General features: G+C 40.8%; 1 protein-coding gene and 1 pseudogene across 9 annotated transcripts in view; one reads left to right on the forward strand and one right to left on the reverse strand.

Annotated features, from left to right (window-relative positions):
- The window catches only part of NT5C2 (5'-nucleotidase, cytosolic II), a 103706-nt gene that overhangs the window by 10745 nt on the left and 69947 nt on the right, over positions 1-23014 (forward strand). For all 9 annotated transcript variants that reach the window (XM_023206529.3, XM_023206530.3, XM_023206541.2 and 6 more), the window contains exon 2: positions 9336-9460. In XM_023206529.3, coding sequence (XP_023062297.1) covers positions 9360-9460 — 101 coding nt within the window. In that variant the 5' untranslated portion in view covers positions 9336-9359. The remainder of the gene's footprint in view (positions 1-9335; positions 9461-23014) is intronic.
- LOC111538929 lies at positions 8200-9138 on the reverse strand (annotated as a pseudogene).

Below are 23014 nucleotides of genomic sequence, written 5' to 3' on the forward strand. Positions count from 1 at the left end.
CAAGGATTGGGGTTATCAAAGACGGAATAAAATGTGGCTGTTTAGTACAATATGAGGCATACAAGTGGAGGATATAGCTTTAACTTCTCTTTTTCCAGAAACTACTTTAACGTAAGTAATAAGCAGTGAAAGTTGTTGTATTTAGAGACCAAAATAAGTTTCAGGCTGGTGAGAAAATTTGAAGAAATTATTTAAAATTATCCTTTCCATTTAAGTTTTAGGTCAATGTTCTTAGAATGAGAATGAATGGGTTGATTATAAAACTTAAAAATGCCAAGTTTTTTATTTGTTTTTTTTTTTTTTGAGATGGAGTCTTGCTCTGTCACCCAGGCTAGAGTACAGTGGCATGATCTTGGCTCACTGCAAGCTCTGCCTCCCAGGTTCAAGTGATTCTCCTGCCTCAACCTCCCAAGTTGCTGGGATTAAGAGTGCCTGCCAGCATGTTTGGCTAATTTTTGTATTTTTAGTAGAGATAGGGTTTCATCTTGTTGGCCAGCTGGTCTCGAACTCCTGACCTCAGGTGATCCACCTGCCTCGGCCTCCCAAAGTGCTGGGATTACAGGTGTGAACCACCCAAGTTTTGTATTTTAAATACAAAATTAAAATTTCAGTGAAGTAGAAACTAGTGATTATTCATACTGTTGTTATTACCCTATTATCTACGTTGACATACTTTTTCCATTGAAAAATGAGTATTTGATTCAAACTGCCATGTGTTAAACACTTCGCCTGATAGACCTGCTCTACATATTGTTAAAGTGCTTCTTACTTTATTCCAAATGAATTACTCACCTGACTTGAAATAGACATGTAAAATGACTTTTTTTTTTTTTCTCTTGACAGAGTCTCACTCTGTCGCCCAGGCTGGAATGCAGTGGCCGGATCTCAGCTCACTGCAAGCTCTGCCTCCCGGGTTTACACCATTCTCCTGCCTTAGCCTCCCGGGTAGCTGGGACTACAGGCACCCGCCACCTCGCCCGGCTAGTTTTTTGTATTTTTTAGTAGAGGCGGGGGTTTCACCGTGTTAGCCAGGATGGTCTCGATCTCCTGACCTTGTGATCCTCCCGTCTCGGCCTCCCAAAGTGCTAGGGTTACAGGCTTGAGCCACTGCGCCCGGCCATGTAAAATGACTTTTTAAAGAGCGTTTGCCAATGTATAACTCTAGCAGCATGGCATTTTGTCTGAATGCAGAATTGTCATGAGAAGAAGTGCTGATTGCTTTTTTTTTTTGAGATGGAGTCTTGCTCTATTGCCCAGGCTAGAGTGCAGTGGCACAATCTCAGCTCACTGCAACCTCCGCCTCCCGGGTTCAAGCAATTCTCCTGCCTCAGCCTCCCGAGTAGCTGGGACTACAGAGATACGCCACCTTGCCCAGCTAATTTTTTTCCATTTTTACTAGAGTCATTGTCTCGAACTCCTGACCTCAAATGATCCACCCACCTTGGCCTCCCAAAGTGCTAGGATTTCCGGCTTAAGCCACCACGCCCGGCCTTGACTGCTATTTATATACTTTTATCAATTTGGGCATGGCATGAAGAATGTTACTGTACTACATCATAATTCTTGAACTTTTCTTAACATTATGTTAAGTAATGAGAGGGTAATTATGGGAGGGACAAATTTTCCTTTCATTGTAGTTTAAAGATAGTGGTCTTACTACATGTGGCTATCAGCATTTTATTGGCATACCGTTTTGAGGGAAAGAATATTCAGTGCCCATTGCTAACCAGGCTTACCCTACAGTTTCAGTTGCTCTTTGCTTCCTGTTTTCAGCAGTTGCCTAAAGCTGTTGGAGCAGCTGTTTTCCTTTCTTTGGGGGAAGGTGATGGTAGTGGTAAAGGGGACTGTGCATGTTTTGCCTGTGAAAAAAAATTTTTGTTTTTCGAAACAGAGTCTTGCTCTGCTGTCCAGGCTGGAGTACAGTGATGTGATCTCCTGACATCAGGTGATCCACTCACCTCGGTCTCCCAGAGTTCTGGGATTACAAGTGTGAACCACTGCCACTGGCTGAAAAACAGTCTTATTGTGGCATAATTGGTATACAATAAGTTGCACATAGAGTATATAATAAGTTTTGACATATATATATGTACCCATGAAACCATCACCATAATGAAGATATTGAACGTATCACCGCTTCTCCCCAAAAGTTTTCCTGGGCTCCTTTGTAATACCTCCTTCTCTCCCTACTTGACCTCCCTACCCCAGGGAACCACTGATCTGCGTTCTGTCAGATTAGTGTGCATTTTCTAGGATTTTATATATACGGAATCATACGCTATATAATCTTTGTCTTTCACTCAGTGTAATTATTATGAATTTTTTAAATGTTTTGCATGTAAATACTTTATTCCTTTGTATTGCGTAGTAGTATTACATTGTATAGATGTACCATAAGTATTTTTATCCATTCACTTGTTGATAACATTTGGGTTGTTTGTAGTTTCTGGCCATCACAAAGCTGCTGTGAACATTTGTGTATGTTTTTTTTTAAATTTTTTTTTTGAGATAGGATCTCTGTCACCCAGGCTGGAGTGCAATGGCACGAGACGATCTTGGCTCACTGTAGCCTCAACCTCTTTGGCTCATGTGATCCTCCCAAGTAGCTGGGACCACAGGCATGTGCCACCATGCCCAGCTAATTTTTCAATTTTTGTGAAGACTGCATTTTGCCATGTTGCCCAGGCTGCTCTTGAATTCCTGGGTTCAAGCAATCCGCCCATCTTGGCCTTTCAAAGTATTGGGAATACAGGCATGAGCCACTGTGCCCAAGCCTGTGTTCAAGTCTTTATATGGATATGCTTTAATTTCTCTTGGACAATTACTTAAAAAGGCTGGGACATATGATAGGTATATGTTTAAGTTTTAAAGAAATGGCAGACTTTTCCAGAGTGCTTGTGCCATTTTTATTTTCTTTCCAGCAGTGTAGTAGAATTCAAGTTGCTCTACATTCTCAACAACATTTGATAATGTCTGTCTTTTAATTTTAAATATTCAAATAGGCATTTTGGTATCTTACTGTGTTTTTAATTTGTATCTCCCTAGTGACAAATGATGTTAAACATCACTTCATGTGCCTATTTGCCATTTATATATATTCTTTGATGAAATGTCTATGCATATCTTTTGCCTGTATTTTAATTGGATTATTTATCTTATTGCATTTTGAGAGCCCTTCATATATTCTGGATACAAGTCCTTTTGTCAGTTGCAAATATTTTGTCCCAAATCATAGCTTGTCTTTTTCCTCCCAATAGGAGAGAGAGAGAAAACATCTAATGAAAACATAATATATAAATGCAATTTTGTTTTAGTTTTTTAAGTTCTTTCTTAGCCATGAAGAGGGACTTAGAACAAATTAAGTATACAAACAAGGTTGCAGAGGCAATATTTTAACCTCCTAAGAGAATAAAATATTCTGAATCTTTTGCGTGTGCACATAAACCATAATATACAGAACAGATTAATATGATGTATATATGCCAACCCTGTGGTAGGTTGGTTTATTGTTTATTTTTTTGTTTAGAAATTGGGTCTCAGTGTCACCCAGGCTGAAGTGTAGTGGTGTGATTGTAGCTCGCTGCAACGTCAAACTCCTGGGCTCAAGTGATCCTCCTGCCTCAGCCTCCTAAGTAGCTGAGAGTATAGGTGCAAACCACTGTGTTACTAAATACAAAAAATTAGCCGGGCGTGGTGGCGTGCACCTGTAATCCCAGCTACTTGGGTGCAGTTGTTGTTTGTGTATGTGCAGTTGTTGTACATACAACTTTCTTTATTTTGTATATCACTCCCTTACTTTACGCAGGTCTCTGAACAAATATTATCTCCTCAAAGAGGCCTTCCATGGTTTTCCTACCTACAGTATTGTTACAGGAAAGGGGTCCTGATCCAGACCCCAAGAGAGGGTTCTTGGATCTGACATAATGAAGAATTTAGGGCGAGTCCGTAAAGTGAAAGCAAGTTTATTAAGGAAGTAGAGGAGGCTGAGCACGGTGGCTCACACCTGTAATTCCAGCACTTTGGGAGGCTAAGGTGGGCAGATCATTAGATCAGGAGTTCGACACCAGCCAGACCAACATAGTGAAACCCTGTCTCTACTAAAAATACGAAAATTAGCTGGGCAAGGTGGCACGTGCCTGTAATCCCAGCTACTCAGAAGGCCGAGGCAGGAGAATCACTTGAAACTGGGAGGCGGAGGTTGCAGTGAGCCAAGATCATGTCACTGCACTCCAGCCTGGCCTACAGAGCGAGACTCCATCTCGAAAAAGAAAAAAAATAATGTAGAGGAATAAAAGAATGACCACTCTGTAGGCAGAGCAACCCCAAGGGCTGCTGCTTGTCCTTTTTTTTTTTTTTTTTTGAGACAGAGTCTTGCTTTCATTGCCCAGGCTGCAGTGTAGTGGTGTGATCTCGGCTCATTGCAACCTCCACCTCCCGGTTTAAAGCAATTCTCCTGCCTTAGCCACCCAAGTAGCTGGTATTACAGGTGTGCGCCACCATGTCCAGCTAATTTTTTGTATTTAGTAGAGACGGGATTTCACCATGTTAGTCAGACTGGTCTCAAACTCCTGACCTCAGGTGATCACCCGCTTTGGCCTCCCAAAGTGCTGGGATTACAGGTGTGAGCCACTGTGCCAGTCGCTGCTTGTCCATTTTTATGCTTATTTCTTGATTATATACTAAACCAGGGTGAATTATTCATGCCTCCCCTTTTTAGACCATATAGGGTAACGTCCTGATGTAACCATGGCCTTTCTAAACTGTCGTGGTGCTGGTGGGAGTGTAGTAGTGAGGACAGCAGAGGTCACTCTCATTGCCATCTTGCTTTTGGTTGGTTTTGGCTGGCTTCTTTATTGTAAGATATTTTATCGGCAAGGTCTTTATGATCTGTATCTTGTGCTGACCTCCTGTCTCATCTTGTGATTTAGAATGCTTAATCATCTGGGAATGTAGCCCATTAGGTCTCAGCTTTATTTTACCCAGCTGCTACTCAAGATAGTTGCCCTGGTTCAGATGCCTCTGAGAGTATGACCATTGTCATTCTTTATTTTCTTGCCTTTTTTATTATCTTTTTTTTTTTTGGAGACAGAGTCTTGCTCTGCCCCCCAGGCTGAAGTGCAGTGGCACGATCTCAAGTCACTGCAACTTCTATCTCCTGGGTTCAAGCGATTCTCCTGCCTCTCAGCCTTCCGAGTAGCTGGGATTATGGGTGCGTGCCACCACACCCAGCTAATTTTTGTGTTTTTAGTGGAGACGGGGTTTCACCATGATGGCCAAGATGGCCTTGATCTCTTGACCTCGTGATCTGCCCGCCTTGGCCCCCCAAAGTGCTGGGATTACAAGCATGAGCCACTGTGCCTGGCTTTTTTTTTTATTTTTCTTTGAGACCATTCTTCCTCTGTCACTGAGGCTGGAGTACAGTGGCATAATTGGCTCACTGCAAGCTGTCTCAACCTCTGCCTCACTGCAACCTCTGCTGGGCTCAAGCGATACTCCTGTCTCAGCTTCCCAAGTAGCTGGGACTACAGGTACGGACCACCATGCCCAACTAATTTTTGTATTTTTTGTAGAGATGGGTTTTCACCATGTTGCCCAGGCTTCAAATTCTTGAGCTCAAGTGATCCGCCCACTTTGGCCTCCCAAAGTGATGGGATTATAGGCATGAACCACTGTGCCTGGTCTGTGTACAAGTTTTATAGTTTTAGATTTTACATTTAGGTCTATGATCCATCTTAAATTTTGTGTGTGTTGAGAGGTGTGGATTAAGTTCATTTTTCCACAAAAAGAGAGCCAGTTGTTCCTGCACAGTGGATTATTCAGTCATTAGAAGGAATGAAATGTGATATGTGATACTACATGAATGAGCTTTGAAAATATTATGCTAACTGAAAGAAGGCAGACACAAAAGGTCACATGTTGTATTATTCCATTTATATGAAATATCCAGAATAGTTAAATCCAGAGACAGAGTCTAGATTGGGGGTGGAGGGCATAGTGGGGAGAAAGTGCGTAATGGATAAGGGGTTTTACTTTAGAGTCATGAAAGTATTTTGACACTAAAAGGAGTTGGTGGTTGCACTAAATGCCACCAACTTGTTCATTTTAAAGTGGTCAATTTTATGTGAATTTCCCCTGAATAAATTATTTTTTTAAAAGCCACAGAGGTGATTTATATTAAAAAGACTTACCCTGGACAACATAATGAGACCCTGTCTGTACACAAATTTAAAAAAAAATTAGCTGGGTGTTGTGGTAAGTGCCTGTAGTTCTAGCTGTTCTGGAGTCTGAGGTGGAAGGATCACATGAGCCCAGGAGTTCAGGGTTACAGTGAGCTATGATCATGTCACTGCACTCCAGCCTGGGCAACAGTGAGACCCTGTCTCAGAGGAAGGGAGAGAGGAAGGGAGGTATATATTGACTTCATGTCATAAATGATGTTAGCATTTTCAAGATGGGAACTATCTTAGGCTCCAGATGTTTTCACAAATAATGCTATTTTTATAAAATGTTAATAGGCTTCTTAACTCTAAGAGAATATTTTTCATCCTTATTTGAAACTGCTTAACTGATGAAAACTTCAAAAACAGAAGTGAAACCTAAGAATAGCCTGGTGTTAAAGTAGTTAAAGACACTTAAGCTGCACACCTCATTTTAGATGTTTATCGTAGTTAGATGAAATGTTTTAGTTTATTCCTTCTTTTTGCTCATAGTCTTTTTTTTTTTTTTTTAAGACGGAGTCTCGCTCTGTTGCCCAGGCTGGAGTGCAGTGGCGCGATCTGGGCTCACTGTAAGCTCCGCCTCCCGGGTTCACGCCATTCTCCTCCCTCAGCCTCCCGAGCAGCTGGGACTACAGGCGCCTGCCACCATGCCCGGCTAATTTTTTGTATTTTTTTTTTTTTTAGTAGAGACGGGGTTTCACCATGTTAGCCAGGATGGTCTCGATCTCCTGACCTCGTGATCCGCCCGTCTCGGCCTCCCAAAGTGCTGGGATTACAGGCTTGAGCCACTGTGCCCGGCCGCTCATAGTCTTTATTGTCAGCTGAAAATAATTTATTATAGAAAAATGTAAAAGCATGCAATAAATAGAAATCAAATATTTATTGCTTGTATTTGTGCCACCATTGACTGAACTTAGTATGTTATCAAAATATATTTATCTTTTAAAGGGGTGACATTTTTTCCTTTTCCAAATTACAGTAAAACCAGGTGGAAGAGAATGGTTTTAGCAGCTTAGAAAAAAAAAAAAAGTAAAAATCTGAGGTTTGGCATTATAAGTTATTTATAACAATGGGAGAAGAAAAGACAAGTTGTTTCACATTACAGACCTACCCCCAACTCCAAAGCCTAATACTTTCTTACCAAGTCAAAAAAAGAGACACGTTTGATGTGCAAGCTGTAGATTTCCACATGAGTAAGACATTTATGAAAACCTGGATGGAGGCTGGGGAGTGGCTCTCACGCCTGTAATCACAACACTTTGGGAGGTTGAGGTGAGCAGATTGCTTGAGCCCAGGAGTTCGAGACCATCCTGGGCAACATCTTTTGTAGAGACCCCCCTACCTCTTCCCCATCTCTGCCTGTGGTCCCAGCTACTAGGGAAGCTGAGGTGGGAAGATGGCTTGAGCCTGGGATGCAGTGAGCAGAGATCACGCCACTGCGACCCTGTTTCAAAAACAAACCAAAAACCTAGATGGGGCAGTGTCCTTTTCAGCCCAAGTGCCACCAGACACAGCACAAGAGACTACTAAAACTCAATGGCAGGAGGCTGGGCATGCAATGTTTGGGAGTATAAGCACCACACTTCTGGCTCAGGATTTGGGAAGTAGGGTAAACAAAACCTACTTGGAAAATAATCGAGGAAGAAAACCAACAATTGTCTTCTGCAGAGGTGGGGACAGGGAAGGAGGTAGGGCCAGGGCCAGGAGCATTTTACGTCACTGACCTAACTCCATTTTACATCACTGACCTAACTCGGGAAGCTATCAGGGCCCATCTTCAACTGACCTTAAGAGGAAAGCCAGATGGTTGATGGGAGAATCCACAGGAGTGAGAGGGAGAAAGGGAATATGGCTGGCAGGAGGCAATAGCCCCTTCCTTCCTGGGCACAGGAAGGCAGTCAGGGCACCAGATCCAGGCATTGACCTCACAAGGACAGCACAGTTTTTGCAGTTTAGAGATCACCCACCTGCCCCCACCTAGCTACTCATTCTTTTCAGCACTACCTGGTATAGTGCTGAGCACTATACCACTCTCTGCCCCAAGGGAGTGGATGTCTCTATAGCCTGGGGCTTCTTCTGAGGCAGCATTACCCTCTGCCCCCTTGGCTTGGGGCTCCTGGCTCTCAGGGGTAGCAACAGCCTTCCCTTACTGGGCAGTGCTCTTGTTGCTGTAGGCACCTTGCTCCTGCATTTCCTCTGGCTGAGAGGCAGAAGAACCGCCCCCATCCTCCTTCCAATTTTTGTGGAAGAGCAGGCTGCTGAATTTGAAAGTTTTCGTAAGAGAGAACTTTTTAAGGGAGACTTCCCCCTTGGCCTCAGCACCCTGGATAGGGGATGCTGGCTCCATGGCGTCGCCAGTGGCCCCTGCTGTCTCATGTGTTCTGTTCACAGAGGGCAACACTCCTTCACCCTTGGGAGATAAGTCTTCATTGCTTTTCACGTGGCCATTGTCTTGTCTGTTGGCCTTTGCGGGGGAAGCACCTGCTGCAACCCTGGTGGTCACATCTTCCGAGGAGGCTTGGAGCTCTGGCTGCCTGTGATGGTGGAGGTCTGTTGGGGGGTAGCCAGTATCCAACCCAGGCTCACACCTTGGGGTAGTACAGCGGGATTGGCTGGGCAAGCAGAGGGATGGGGCTGGCGTCTCACATGGATGGGGAAACAAGCTGTACCCCTACTCCAACCCGCTTGCTGTGCCTGCTACTGTTCTACTCCACATCAGAATCTGTTGATCAGAATTTAAAATTTGCCTACTACACATATTTTAAAAACATGCATCAACTTAGAATTATATATCTTCACAAACTGTGCTGTGCTGTGGTTTTAGTGCCTTTTCTAGAATCTAGGATTAGAGTTAGTAATTACTGGCAGGATGCTTAATTATTTGGAAGTATAAATTATCTTTCTGGATTGAAATTACCATATGAAATTATTTTTCCAGCTTTAGATTGTTGAGAAGTGTCAGTATAATTTTCAGCATATTTACTGTATTCAGTGTGTTTTCATAGGTAATTATATTAGGCAGTTTGCAAGCTGGAGTTTTTCTGATTTTTAAAAAAATCAGATGTCAGTATACAAATGCCAATATTAAGTTACTAAATTAATGATTTTCTTTTCTAGAATACAAAATACAGTTAAAATAAAATGTCAACCTCTTGGAGTGATCGGTTGCAGAATGCAGCAGATATGCCTGCTAACATGGATAAGCATGCCCTGAAAAAGTATCGTCGAGAAGCCTATCATCGGTAAGTATTTTGTCTATTTAATCCTCAAAACAGCTCTATGAAGTGGGCACTTCATTTTACAGATGATGAAATTAATGTACAGAGAGGTTAAGTAACTCAGATCATATGTTTGGTTCATGGTATAAATCTAGTTCTAAGTCGAGACTTCTAACTACTAGTACACCATACTGCTTTGTATATCTACTAATAAAAGTCTTTAAGAGAAAAATGTCTTTGGTTGCTAGAAAATTGCACCTAAGTTAATAAGAATTTTTTTTTTCTTTCTTCGAGGGGGTGCTGGGTGGACAGAATCTTGCTCTGTTGCCCATGCTGGAGTACAATGGCGCAATTTTGGCTAACTGTAACCTTTGCCTCCCAGGCTCAACCAATTCTCTTTCCTCAGCCTTCTGAGTAGCTGAGACTACAGGTGTGCACCCAGCTAATTTTTGTATTATTTTGTTTTCTTTTTTGGCCAGAGTCTCACTGTTGCCTAGGCTGAAGTGCAGTGATGCATTCTCAGCTCACTGCATCCTCTGCCTCCTGGCTTCAAGCAATTCTCATGCCTTAACTTCCCCAGTAGGTGGGATTACAGGCATGACCACCATGCTAGACTAATTTTTGTAGTTTTGGTAGAGACAGGGTTTTGCCATGTTGGCCAGGGTGATCTTGAACTCCTGGCCTCAAATGATCTCCCCACCTCGGCCTCCCAAAGTGCTGGGATTATAGGCTTGAGCCACCACACCCTGCCAAGAATGAATTTTTTTTTTTTTTTGTGAGATAGTCTGGCTCTGTTGCCTAGGCTGGAATGCAGTGGCACGATCTCAGCTCATTGCAACCTCCACCTCCTGGGTTCAAGCGATTCTCCTGCCTCAGCCTCCCAAGTAGCTGGGATTACAGGTGTGCATCACCACAGCTGGCTAATTTTTGTATTTTTAGTAGAGACAGGGTTTCACCATGTTAGCCAGGCTGGTCTTGAACTCCTGACCTCAGGTGATCTACCTGCCTCGGCCTCCTGGAGTGTTAGGATTATAGGTGTGAGCCACCACACCCAGCCCAGGAATGAAATTCTTGTATTTTTTATTTATTTATTTATTTTTTTTAGTAGAGACAGCGTTTCAGCATCTTGGCCAGGCTGGTTTTGAACTCTGGACCTCATGATCCACCTGCCTCGGCCTCCCAAAGTGCTGGGATTACAGACGTGAGCCACTGCACCTGGCCTTAAACTGTATTGTTTTAAAAAATTTTATTTTATTAGAGACGGAGTCTCGCTATGTTGCTTGGGTTGGTCTCAAATGCCTGGGCCCAAGCATTCCTCCGGCCTTGGTCTCCCAAAGTGCTGGGATTACAGGCATGAGCCACTCAGCCCAGCCTAAATTGTATTTTCTTTTTACTTACCTCTTTATAAATTCAATTAAATGTTTGCTTCTACCTAAATTTTAAGTAGATAGGGTACTTGGGAGTAGATAATGTATTTAGTAATTATTTATTTTTAAGAAGAAATTAGAAATTTACACCTAAAGTGAATTTCTGGGGTAGAAAGATCTGGGCCCTACTAGAGCCATCTTCGCCTCCCATACCAGGAAAGCCAGGAATAAGTACAAGTGCTAGTATATTGGCGGTGCTAAAAAGTTACATGGAAGCTATAGGAAGTCTAAAATGACTCTTAATCACTTAGCTGTTTCTGGGCTATAGGAAAAAGGAAATGAATATTACTTTGAAATCTTACTGGAAAAATGGCTAAACTGGTTTATACAGGTAAGTTTTTGTAAGCAGACAAAAAAATTTCTAAGTGCAGTCTTCTCTCTATAGGAAAGCTAAGTCAGAATTAGGTAACATTTTGTTGTTTCAAAAAATACTAATATATTTTGAAAACCATTGTTACTTGTTCTTGAGTATATCAGAAGTTAATTTTTATATCAATAGTTGGTTTTTTAAGTAGGCTGGTGATATTTGCCTCATGGTAGGTCACTTTGTGGCATTTCTAGGTGTTAGGATGCTGTTGTTCCTTAAACCCTGAAAAAGTGAAAACTAAAGATTCCTGTCAAATGGGTACTAATGATTCTTTTCTGTATGTGAGATATGTTGCTAGATATGGCATGTTAAAGTGTAAAACAGAACATTTATGTGTGTCTGTGTAATAAAGCATAACATACATTTGGAAAATATTATGTTATATGTAGTTCTATACTTTTTCTTCAATTATTTGCTTGGTCTTTATACTGTAAGTATTTATTAACATTAGGTTAGGATGTAACATTTTTAGCAGTGGAAATAAGGACTAGTAAACATCATTTAATAAACATCCTAGTTGTATTTAATATATATCACAGGCTGGGCATGGTGGCTCACACCTGTAATCCATGCACCTTGGGAGGCCGAGCCAGGCAGGTTGCTTGAGCTCAGGAGTTCCAGACCAGCCTGGGCAAAATGGCGAAACCCTGTCTCTACAAAAAAACACAAAAATTAGCTGGGTGTGGTGGCTTACACCTGTGGACCCAGCTACCTGGGAGGCAGAGGTGGGAGGATCGCCTGAGCTTGAGAGGTGGATGCTGTAGTGAGCTGAGATCATGCCACCAGCCTGGGTGACAGAACGAGACCATGTCTCAAAAAAATAAAAAAAAGATATGTGTGTGTGTGTGCACATGTGTGTGTATCATAGCCTGAATGAATGTACTCCTGACTCATTTGGAATGGTATTTCCTGGAAGATTTTAGATGGATTCTGCACCCTACATTCTTTCATATAGTAAGGTGTATGTACTGGAAACAATAGAAAAAACATTTTCAAGGGCTTGATGTTTTAGATCATTGAAAAAAAAATTATCTATGTTTATTTATTTAAAGAGGCAGGGTCTCATTCTGTTGCCTAAGCTGCAGTGCAGTAGTGTGATCATAGCTCACGGTAACCTCAAACTCCTGGGCTTAAGCAATCCACCTGCCACAACCACCCCAGTAGCTAGGACTACAGGTGTGTACCACAGTGCTCAGTAATTTTTGTTATTTTTTAATTAATTAATTAATTAATATTTTTGAGACAGAGTCTCGCGCTGTAGCCCAGGCTGGAGTGCAGTGGTGCAGTCTTGGCTCACTGCAGCCTCTGCCTCCTGGGTCTGGTTCAAGCAACTGTCCTACTTCAGCCTCTGGAGTAGCTGTGATTACAGGCATGCGCCACTATGCCCAAGTTATTTTTGGTAGAGACTGGGTTTCACCATGTTGACCAGGCTGGTCTTGAACTCCTGACCTTGTGATCTGCCTGTCTTGGCTTCCCAAAGTGCTGGGATTACAGGAGTAAGTCACCGTGCCTGGCTGTGCTTGGTAATTTCAGAAATTTTTTTCTAGAGATGTGGTCTCACTCTGTTGCCCAAGCTAGTTTTGAACTGCTGGCTGCAAGCAATCCTCCTACCTCGGCCTCCAAAAGTGCTGGAATTACAGATGTGAGCCATCACTCCCAGCCTGAAAAAATTTTTTAATGTAGAAAATTTGGGTTCTTGTTCTCTTGCAAGAATTTGCTTTAAAATTATTATTATTATTATTATTATTATTTTTGAGACAGGGTCTTGCTCTGTCACCCAGGCTGGAGAGCAGTGGCTTGATCATGGCTCACTATAGCCTTAACCTCCTGGGGTCAAGTGGTTCTCCTGCCTCAGCCTCCTGAATAGCTGGGACTACAGGCACATACCACCACACCTGGCTAATTTTTGTATTTTTTTTGTAGAGACAAAGTCTTGCTATGTTGCCCAGGTTGATCTCGAACTCTTGTTTTCAAGTGATCCTCCTGCCTTGTCCTTCCAAGGTGCTGGGATTGCCAGTGTGAGCCACCATGTGCAGTGTTTAAAATAAAGTATATAAGTGTGTGCTTTTAGAACAATAAAAACATTATATATGTGTGTGTATGTGTGTATATATATATATAATGTGTGTGTTTTTAACCATTGACAAAAATTGTATGTATTTATGGTGTACAATTTGATGTGGAATGGCTAAATCAAGCCAATTAACATGCATTACCTCTTACATTTATCATTTTTTTTTGTGATGAGAACATTTAAAATCTAATCCCTTTGCAATTTTGAGGTAGATTATTATCTGTACTTATGATGTAGTCATGAGACTTGTATCTCCTAACAGTATTTGTTTTTGTTAATTAAAAATTTTAAATAGAAACCATTTAGAATAAATTTATTTTAGTTTTCTAGTTAAGTCAATTTGTAGAGTATTCTGTTTCCAGGCCTTTTCATTAAAGACATTTATTTGAATTGGTAATTTATCATTGGTTAAGTTAGGCTATGCTCATCGTTATCAGAAAGTATACATGGTATGTGATGCTTTACAATTTCCCTTTAGAAGAAGCTAAATATTCTTAGTAAATAAATATCTAACTTCCAGCTTTTTTTTGCTTAATATCAGTTTTCTGAATTTCAATATAGAGATGCGGGTCATGTGTCATTATTAAGATACTGGTCTTCAAAATGTATGACTATTGCTCCTCCTTCATTTCCTTAAGGTTGTTTAGTTTTCTGGGCTGAGGATAGTCATCAGGCCAAACCTTTCAGTGGAATGTGTTTTGCTATATGGTTAGAAGACAAGCTGAGCTGCTCAGATGTCATAGTGACCTGAAAGAGGCAACTTCGAAAATTACCTCTTAAATAGTTTTTGTTTAATACTAGAATCTTTTAGTGATCACTATAGATCAGAATTTGTATTTACCAATCCAAGAATGGAACAGTTAGGTTTTTCATCTGCTCTCTACATTGACTGTGCCCAGGATACCGAAGTCAGGCATTTAGTTTTATGTTGGTAAAGTTCTGATGATTCCAATACAACAGAATTTCTGTAGGACAATGAATTGGCTTTTTTCTTTATGAACACAGCTTATTAATTTAGCAGTGGTTTTATCGTATTGAACTGAAATTTGATAAGTTATTAGGCTTGTGAATTTTTTGTTAACCAGTCTTTTGTCTTATTTTAGAAGATAATTGCAATGATTTTCTCTTTAAAATTCTTTAAAGACTTTTGTATATTTGTCTTAAATTATATATCTGAAGTTTTTTTTGTTTTTGTTTTTTTTAGTTGCAGTTTAGGCTTCCAGAGCCCTATCAGTCTTTATATAAATCTGTTGAATAATAGTTTCTTCTAAAATCAAAGTAAATTTCCTGTACATGTTTAAAGAGTGAAAAGGAATTTATATATATATGTAATTTTGTAGTATTTATAGCTTGGATCTCGAAATGTTTATGATGGCCCAGGCACAGTGGCTTATGCCTGTGATCCTAGCACTTTGGGAGACCCAGGCGGGCAGATTGCTCATTGAGCACAGGAGTTCAAGACCAGCCTGGGCAACATGGCAAACCCTGTCTCTACCAAAAATACAAAAATTAGCTGGGCATGGTAGTGAGCACCTGTAGTCCTGGTTACTTTGGAGTCTAAGGTGGGAGGATTGCTTGCGCCTGGGAGGTCGAGGCTGCAGTGAGCCATGATTGCAACACTGCACTCCAGCCTGGGTGACAGAGTGAGACTCTGTCTCAAAAACAAAAACAGGAAAAAGGGAAATCTTTATGATTTTCTTTTTTAAACCTCATACTAAAAGCAGGTGTCAGGTTATATGCAGATAGAGACTGCCAGGTTCATCACTTTCAGTTTCTTTCTCTTTTAATCACTTATGGATATCATATGAATGTCATTCAGCTTTTTAATTTTGTCATTAATCAAGCTGAGCAGTAAACTGTCATTTTAGTATTGGTTCAGATATTCAGTGGATAATTGCTAAAATTTCAGTAGCCACTTTATAAATTGAAAATCATGTGGAAAATGTAGGTCTTCTGGAAGGCTGAAGAGCCATGTTCCTTAAATAATATACATATGGGGCCAGGCACGGTGGCTCACATCTGTAATCCCAGCACTTTGGGAGGCCGAGGAGGGCGGATCGCCTGAGGTCAGGAGTTTGAGACCAGCCTGTCCAACATGGTGAAACCCCATCTCTACTAAGAATACAAAAATTAGCCGGGCTTGGTGGCGGGTGCCTGTAATCCCAGCTACTTGGGAGGCTGAGGCAGGAAAATCGCTTGAACCCAGGAGGCGGTGGATGCAGTGAGCTGAGGTTGTGCCACTGCACTCCAGCCTGAGTGACAGAGCAAAACTCAGTCTCAAAAAAAAAAAAAAAGGAAAAAAAGAAAAATAATATGTATATGGCATATATCTTGTCAGAATAAGAAGAGTGAGGTAGAACATCAAAATTGTGACTGCGTGTGGTGGCTTATACCTGTAATACTAGCACTTTGAGAGAACGAGATGAGAAAATGGCCAGGAATTTGAGACCAGCCTGGGGAACATAATGAGACCCTGTCTCTACAAAAAGTAAAAAGATTAGCTTAGTATGGTGCTGTGCACCTGTCGTCCTAGCTACTTGGGAGGCCGGGGCAGGAAGATCACTTGAGCTCAGAAGTTTGGGGTTGCAATGAGTTTTAATTGTGCCACTGCACTCCAGCCTGGTGACACAGGAAAACCCTGTCTCTAGAAAAAGGAAGGGGGGGGGGGAGAAAAAAATACAAAACTCTGGGTTTTTTTTGTTGTTGTTATTTTATCATTCTAATGCTTTTATTCATGTTTCACGTTCCTAAGGAATGACAGGTAAGAATTTAGGGACTGGTAAGAATTTTTTCGGCTTAGTATTTTCCTCCCAAAATTCTATGTATGAAATTCTATTCAGCAGTAAAAAGTGAACTGTTGATACATGCAACAGCTTTGATAAATCTCAAGATAATTATGCTGAGTTAGTAAAGCCAATCTGGGTTACACTCTATGGTTCCATTTCTGTAACATTCTTGAAATGACAAAGTTATTGAGATTGATAAATTAATGGTTGCTAGGGATAGAGGTTGGGGTGGGTGGAGGGAGAAGGTGGGTGTACCTATAAAAGGGTAGCACAAGGAATACCTTATGAAAGAACTGTTGTATCTCAACTCTAGTGGTAAATATATTAATCTATACATACACAGAATGCTTGTAAAACTGATGAAGTCTGAATAAAGTTGTGAACTGTGTTAATGTCAATTTTTTTTTTTTGAGACGGAGTCTCGCTTTGTCGCCCAGGCTGGAGTACAGTGGTGCGATCTCGGGTCACTGCAAGCTCCGCCTCCCAGGTTCACGCCATTCTCCTGCCTCAGCCTCTGAGTAGCTGGGACTACAGGCGCCCGCTACCACGCCCGGCTAATTTTTTGTATTTTTAGTAGAGATAGGGTTTCACCTTGTTAGCCAGGATGGTCTCGATCTCCTGATCTCGTGATCCGCCCACCTCGGCCTCCCAAAGTGCTGGGATTATAGGCGTGAGCCAAGGCGCCTGGCCCACATTTGAGTTTTTTTTTTTTTTTAAGTTTTTAGTAATTGCGTATAAAACTGCTATAGACTGAAAAAAAATTGATAAAGGACTTATATCTGGAGTATATAAAGAACTTTTAAAATGTAACAATATGAAAATAACCAAATTATGAAATGGTTAAAAGACTGAACATCACTACAGAAGATATATACAGGTGACATAAAAACACATATTTAACTTATTTAGCCATTAGGAAGATAAAAATTAAAGCGACTGTATATATACCTGTTACAATAACTAAAATAAAAAATACTGACAATATCAAACCTTGCCAAGGATGTGGAGCAACTGGAACTTCTCATACATTGTTGGTGAACAGGGAGAGTGCAGCTCCTTCAGAAAAACAGTTTGTGGCAGTTTCTTATCAAGTTAGAGGCCTCATCATTAATTACCCAGAAATCCCACTCCTAGATACTTACCCTAGAGAAATGATAACTCAGGTTCACACAATGGATAATGTTTATAGTATCTCTGTTTATCATTGCTCAAAACTGAAGGCAACCCAAATGTTCTTCAGCAGGTACATGCATAAACAATATGTGGTATATTTATAGAATGTAATATGTGGTATATTTATAGAATGTATTATAACTCAGGTAAAATAATGAACTAGCGATACATACAGCAACTTGGATCACTCCTAGAGTCATAATGCTGAGTCAAATAAGCCAGTCTTAAATGACATCTGGCATGATTTTATTCATATGATAGTCTCAAAAAGACAAAACTGTAGTGATGGGGAACACATTAGTGGGTTCTAAGAGTTAGTAGAGAAGGAAAGGGTGACTACGGAAGGATAGTAAAGGAGAGTTTTTTGGGGTGATGGAACTTTTAAATTCCAGATTGTGGTAACTGTTATGTGAGTTAGGATTCATAGAAATTTATACATAAACAGTGTATTTTAAATAAAAAAACTATTATTGTATTTTAGTAATAATAAAAAATTATAATTTTTAGTTGAAAAAATAAGAATAATTCTGTTATAAATGTTCTTGAACAAATCTTTTTGTTGATATATACATTCAGTTCTCTTGGTTTCTTCCCAGGAATGCAATTGCTGGGCCATAGCTTAAGCATACGTTTAGTTTTCGTAGATACCGCAAAATAGTTTTCCCTAGCAGTTTATAGTTCCACTTACAATGTATGAGAGCAGTATCACCAACACTTTTTAATATTAATCTTTTGAATTGTACATTTAATTTAAAAGTTATCCTAGTGTATACATAGTGGCATCTCCCTTTGGTTTTAAGTTGTGTTTTTCTGATGAATAAATAGGTTGGACACCTTCATATTGTAAGTAGCCATTTGCAGAAGATCCTCTTCTGTGACTTGCCTTTTCAAGTTGTTTGCTAATGGTGTTATCTCTTTTTCCCATATTGTTTTGTGGAAGGTGTGTGTGTGCGCATTCTCTTAAAAAATAACAGATTCGGGCCAGGCGCGGTGGCTCAAGCCTGTAATCCCAGCACTTTGGGAGGCCGAGACGGGTGGATCATGAGGTCAGGAGATCAAGACCATCCTGGCTAACATGGTGAAACCCTCTCTCTACTAAAAAATACAAAAATCTAGCTGGGCGAGGTGGCAGGCGCCTGTAGCCTGTAGTCCCAGCTACACGGGAGGCTGAGGCAGGAGACTGGCGTAAACCTGGGAGGCGGAGCTTGCAGTGAGCTGAGATCCGGCCACTGCACTCCAGCCCGGGCGACAGAGCAAGACTCCGTCTCAAAAAAAAAACAAAAAAAAACAAATTGTATGGATATACCATATTTTGTTTTTCCGTTCATCTGTTGCTTAACATTTGGGTTGTTTCCACTTTGCCAAACCATTTTCCAAATGCAGATGCATCATTTTACATTCCCTCTAGCAGTGTATGAATATTCCAGTTTCTCCAAATCCTTATCACACTTACTGCCTTTTTTTTTTTTGGGACAGTGTCTCGCTCTGTTGCCAGGCTGGAGTGCGGTGGTGCATTCTCAGGTCACTGCAACCTCTGCCTCCTGGGTTCAAGTGATTCTCCTGCCTCAACCTTCCAGGTAGCTGAGACTACAGGGCATGCACCACGCACAGCTAATTTTTGTATTTTTAGTAGAGATGGGGTTTCACCATGTTGGTCAGGATGGTCTCGATCTCTTGACTTGGTGATCTGCCCACCTCCCAAAATGCTGGGATTACAGGCGTGAGCCACCATGCCCAGCCCTGCCTTTTAAATTATAGCCATGTGAGTGTGTGAGAAATAGTATCTCATTGTGTTCTTTATTTGCCCCATGACCAATGATGGTAAGCATGTTTTCATGTTCTTACTGGCCATTTGTGTATCTTTTGTGAAGTGTCTGTTTAGGTGTTTTGCCTATTTTTATTATATGAGTTGTTTATATTGTGGAGTTGTAAAAGTTCTTTATATATTCTGAATTCTAGACCTTTATCAGACACATGATTTTCCAATATTGTCTCCCGTTCTGTGGGCTGACTTTCATTAATAACTTTTTTGGTAGTGTCCTTTGAAACACATGTAATTTTAATATGGGTGAAGTCCAGTTTATGTATGTTTTCTTTTTTTGAGTGTGCTTCTCATGACATGTTTAAGAAACTACTGCTTATTCCAAAGTCACAGTGATTTACTCCTGTGTTCTCTTCAGATAGTTTTATAGCTTTAGGTCTTACATTTAGGTTTTTGATCCATTTAAATTTACTTTTTCTGTTATTATACAAGATAGGGGTCCAGATTCATTTTTTTGCGTGTAACTATCCAGTTGTCCTAGCACCATTGTTTTGAAAAGACTATACTTTTCACGTTGAATGGTCTTGGCACCCATGTCAAGTATCATTTGAACATAGATGTATGAATTTATTTCTGGACTCTGAATTATATTTGTTTGATCTATTTATCCTTATGCTACTAGCACACAGTCTTGATTACTGCAGTTTTGTAGTAAGTCTTGAAAAAGAGCAACCTACTCTTCTTTTTCAAGATTGTTTTGGCTATTCTGGTACCCTTCTATATCTATATGAATCTTAGGATCAGCTTGTCAATTTATATAAAAAAGCCAGCTGGGATTTTGTTGGGGATTACATTGACTCTCTCTCTATCTAAATTTGAGAAGTATTGCTGTCCTAATAGTAGTAAGTCTTTTGATCCATGAGTATGGGATGTCTTTCCATTTATTTAGATCTTCTTTAATTCTTTCAACAGTATTTCGTAGTCTTCATTGTACAGGTCTTGCACTTCTTTTATTAAATTTATTCCTAAGTGTTTTCTTTTCTTTCTTTTTCCTTCCTTCCTCCCTTCCTCCCTCCCTCCCTTCCTTCCTTCCTTCCTTCCTTCCTTCCTTCCTTCCTTCCTTCCTTCCTTCCTCTCTTTTCTCTCTATTCTTTCTTTGTCTTTCTTTTTTTTTTTTTTTTTTTTTGAGACGGAGTCTCACTCTCGCCCAGGCTGGAGTGCAGTGGCGTGATCTCCACTCACTGCAAGCTCCGCTTCCCGGGTTTACGCCATTCTCCTGCCTCAGCCTCCCGAGTAGGGGACTATAGGCGCCCGCTACCACGCCCGGCTAGTTTTTTGTATTTTTTAGTAGAGACGGGGTTTCACCGTGTTAGCCAGGATGGTCTCGATCTCCTGACCTAGTGATCCGCCCATCTCGGCCTCCCAAAGTGCTGGGATTACAGGCTTGAGCCACCACGCCCGGCCTCTTTTTCTTTCTTTTCTTTCTTTCTTTCTTGATCTTGCTCTGTCACCCAAGCTGGAGTACACTGCCATGATCATAGCTCACTGTAACCCTGAACTCCTGGCTTCATGTGATTCTCCCACCTCAGCTTCTCAAGTAGTTAGGACTATAGATGTACCACCATGCTTAGCTAATTAAAAAAATTTGTTTGTTGGTGGAGAAGGGGGTCTTGCTATGTTGTCCAGTCTGATATCTTTCATTATTTCTGATGCTATAGTAAATGGAATTGTTTTCTTAATTTTGTTTCTGGATTGTTCATTGCTAGTTTATGGAAACACAACTGGTTTTTTGTATATTAATCTTGTATCCTGCCACTTTGCTGAACTTGTTTATTAGTTCTAATTGTGTGTGTGTGTGTGTGTGTGTGTGTGTGTGTGTTTTGGAGATGAGGTCTCACTCTGTTACCTAGGCTGAATGCAGTGGCTATTCACAGGCCTGATCACAGTGCATTATAGCCTCTAACTCCTGGCCTCAAATAATCCCCCTGCCTCAGCCTCCTGAACAGCTAGAACTACAAGTGCCTGCTACTGCACCTGGCAGTGTTGGAAGTTTTTTGATTACTGACTTAATCTCCTTACTACTTATAGATCTCTTTAGATTTTCTATTTCTTTTTGAGTCAGTGTTGGTAATTTGTGTGTTTCTAGGTATTATAGTCTTTAGTGTACAAGTCTTTTACTACTTTTGTCTGTTTTATGTTGGTTACCTAATATGTTGGCATACAGTTATTTATAGTATTATATCTGTTTTTATTTCTGTGAGGTCAGTAGTAATGTCTCTGGTTTTGTTTTTTTTTTTTTTTTTGAGACGGAGTCTCACTCAGTCGCCCAGGCTGGAGTTCAGTGGCGCGATTTTGGCTCATTGCAAGCTCCGCCTCCCGGGTTCCCGCCATTCTCCTGCCTCAGCCTCCCTAGTAGCTGGGACTACAGGCGCCTGCCACCTTGCCCGGCTAATTTTTTGCATTTTTAGTAAAGACGGGGTTTCACTGTGTTAGCCAGAATGGTCTCAATCTCCTGACCTCGTGATCTGCCCGCCTCAGCCCCCCCCAAGTGCTGGGATTACAGGTGTGAGCTACCGCACCCGGTCATGTCTCTGATTTTATTCTCTTTTTTTTTTTTTTTTTTTTGAGACAAGAGTCTCGCTCTGTCACCCAGGCTGGAGTGCAGTGGTGCAATCGTGGCTCACTGCAACCTCCGCCTCCTGGGTTAAAGCAATTCTCCTGTGTCCGCTTCTCAAAGTAGCTGGGATGACAAGTGCCCGCCACCATGCTTGGCTAATTTTTATATTTTTAGTAGAGACAGGGTTTCACCATGTTGACCAGGCTGGTCTCGAACTCCTGACCTCAAGTGATTGCCTGCCTTGGCCTCCCAAAGTGCTGGGATTATGAGCGTGAGCCACCATGCCTGGCCTCTGCTTTTATTCTTGATTTTAGTAATTTGAGTCTTCTTTTTTTGGGTCAGTCTAGCTAAATGTTAATTTTGTTGATGTTTTTAAAGAGCCAGCTTTTGGTTTCATTGATTTTTCTCCAGTGCTTTGGATTTTGCATATATATATTTAAGTGTCTGCTCTCATCTGTAATATATTATTTCCAACCTTCTGTTTGATTTGGGTTGAATTTATTCTTCTTTTTCTATAATTTCTTAAGGTGGAAGGCTAGGCTATTAATTGAGATGTTTCTTCTTTTTAAATATATGCCTTTACAGCTATACATTTTCTTCTGAGCACTGCTTTTGCTCTATCCCAATGGTTTTGTAATGTCCTTTTGTTTTTATTAAATTGTGTTTTCTAGCTTTCTTTGTGATTTCTATTTAGGAGTATGTTGTTTAATTTCTGCATATTTGTGAATGTCCCAAATTTTCTTTTCTTCTTTTCTTTTTTTTTTTTTTTTGAGATGGAGTCTCACTCTGTTGTCATGCTGGAGTGCAGTGGCGTGATCTTGGCTCACTGCATCCTCCACCTCCCAGGTTCCAGCGATTCTCCTGCATCAGCCTCCTAAGTAACTGGGACTACAGGTGCACGCCACCATGCCCAGCTAATTATTGTATTTTTAGTAGAGACGGGGTTTCCCAATGTTGGCCAGGATGGTCTCAATTTCTTGACCTCGTGGTCTGCCTGCCTCGGCCTCCCAGGGTGCTGGGATTACAGGCATGAGCCACTGCACCTGGCTCCAAATTTTCTTTTGTCATTGACTTGTACTTTCATTCCATTGTGGTTGTTGAACATATTTTGCATGATTTTAGTCCTTGTAAATTTACTGTGTCTTGGTTTATGGGCTACTCTGTGGTCTATCTTGAATAATCTGTATGCTTTTGACAAGAACGTGTATTCTGCTGATGTTGAGTGGCATGTTCTAAAGATGTCTTTACCTTAATTTGTGTAGAATTTTTCACTGGGTATAGATTTTTATATGTATTGTAGAAATCATGAGTTCACACCATTACATCTAATTCTAGTCAATCCTAGGAAAGTTCCTTCTTGTTCACTCCCATT

This window comes from Piliocolobus tephrosceles, chromosome 9 (genome assembly GCF_002776525.5).
Source record: "Piliocolobus tephrosceles isolate RC106 chromosome 9, ASM277652v3, whole genome shotgun sequence".
In the NCBI taxonomy this organism is placed as follows: Eukaryota; Metazoa; Chordata; class Mammalia; order Primates; family Cercopithecidae; genus Piliocolobus; species Piliocolobus tephrosceles.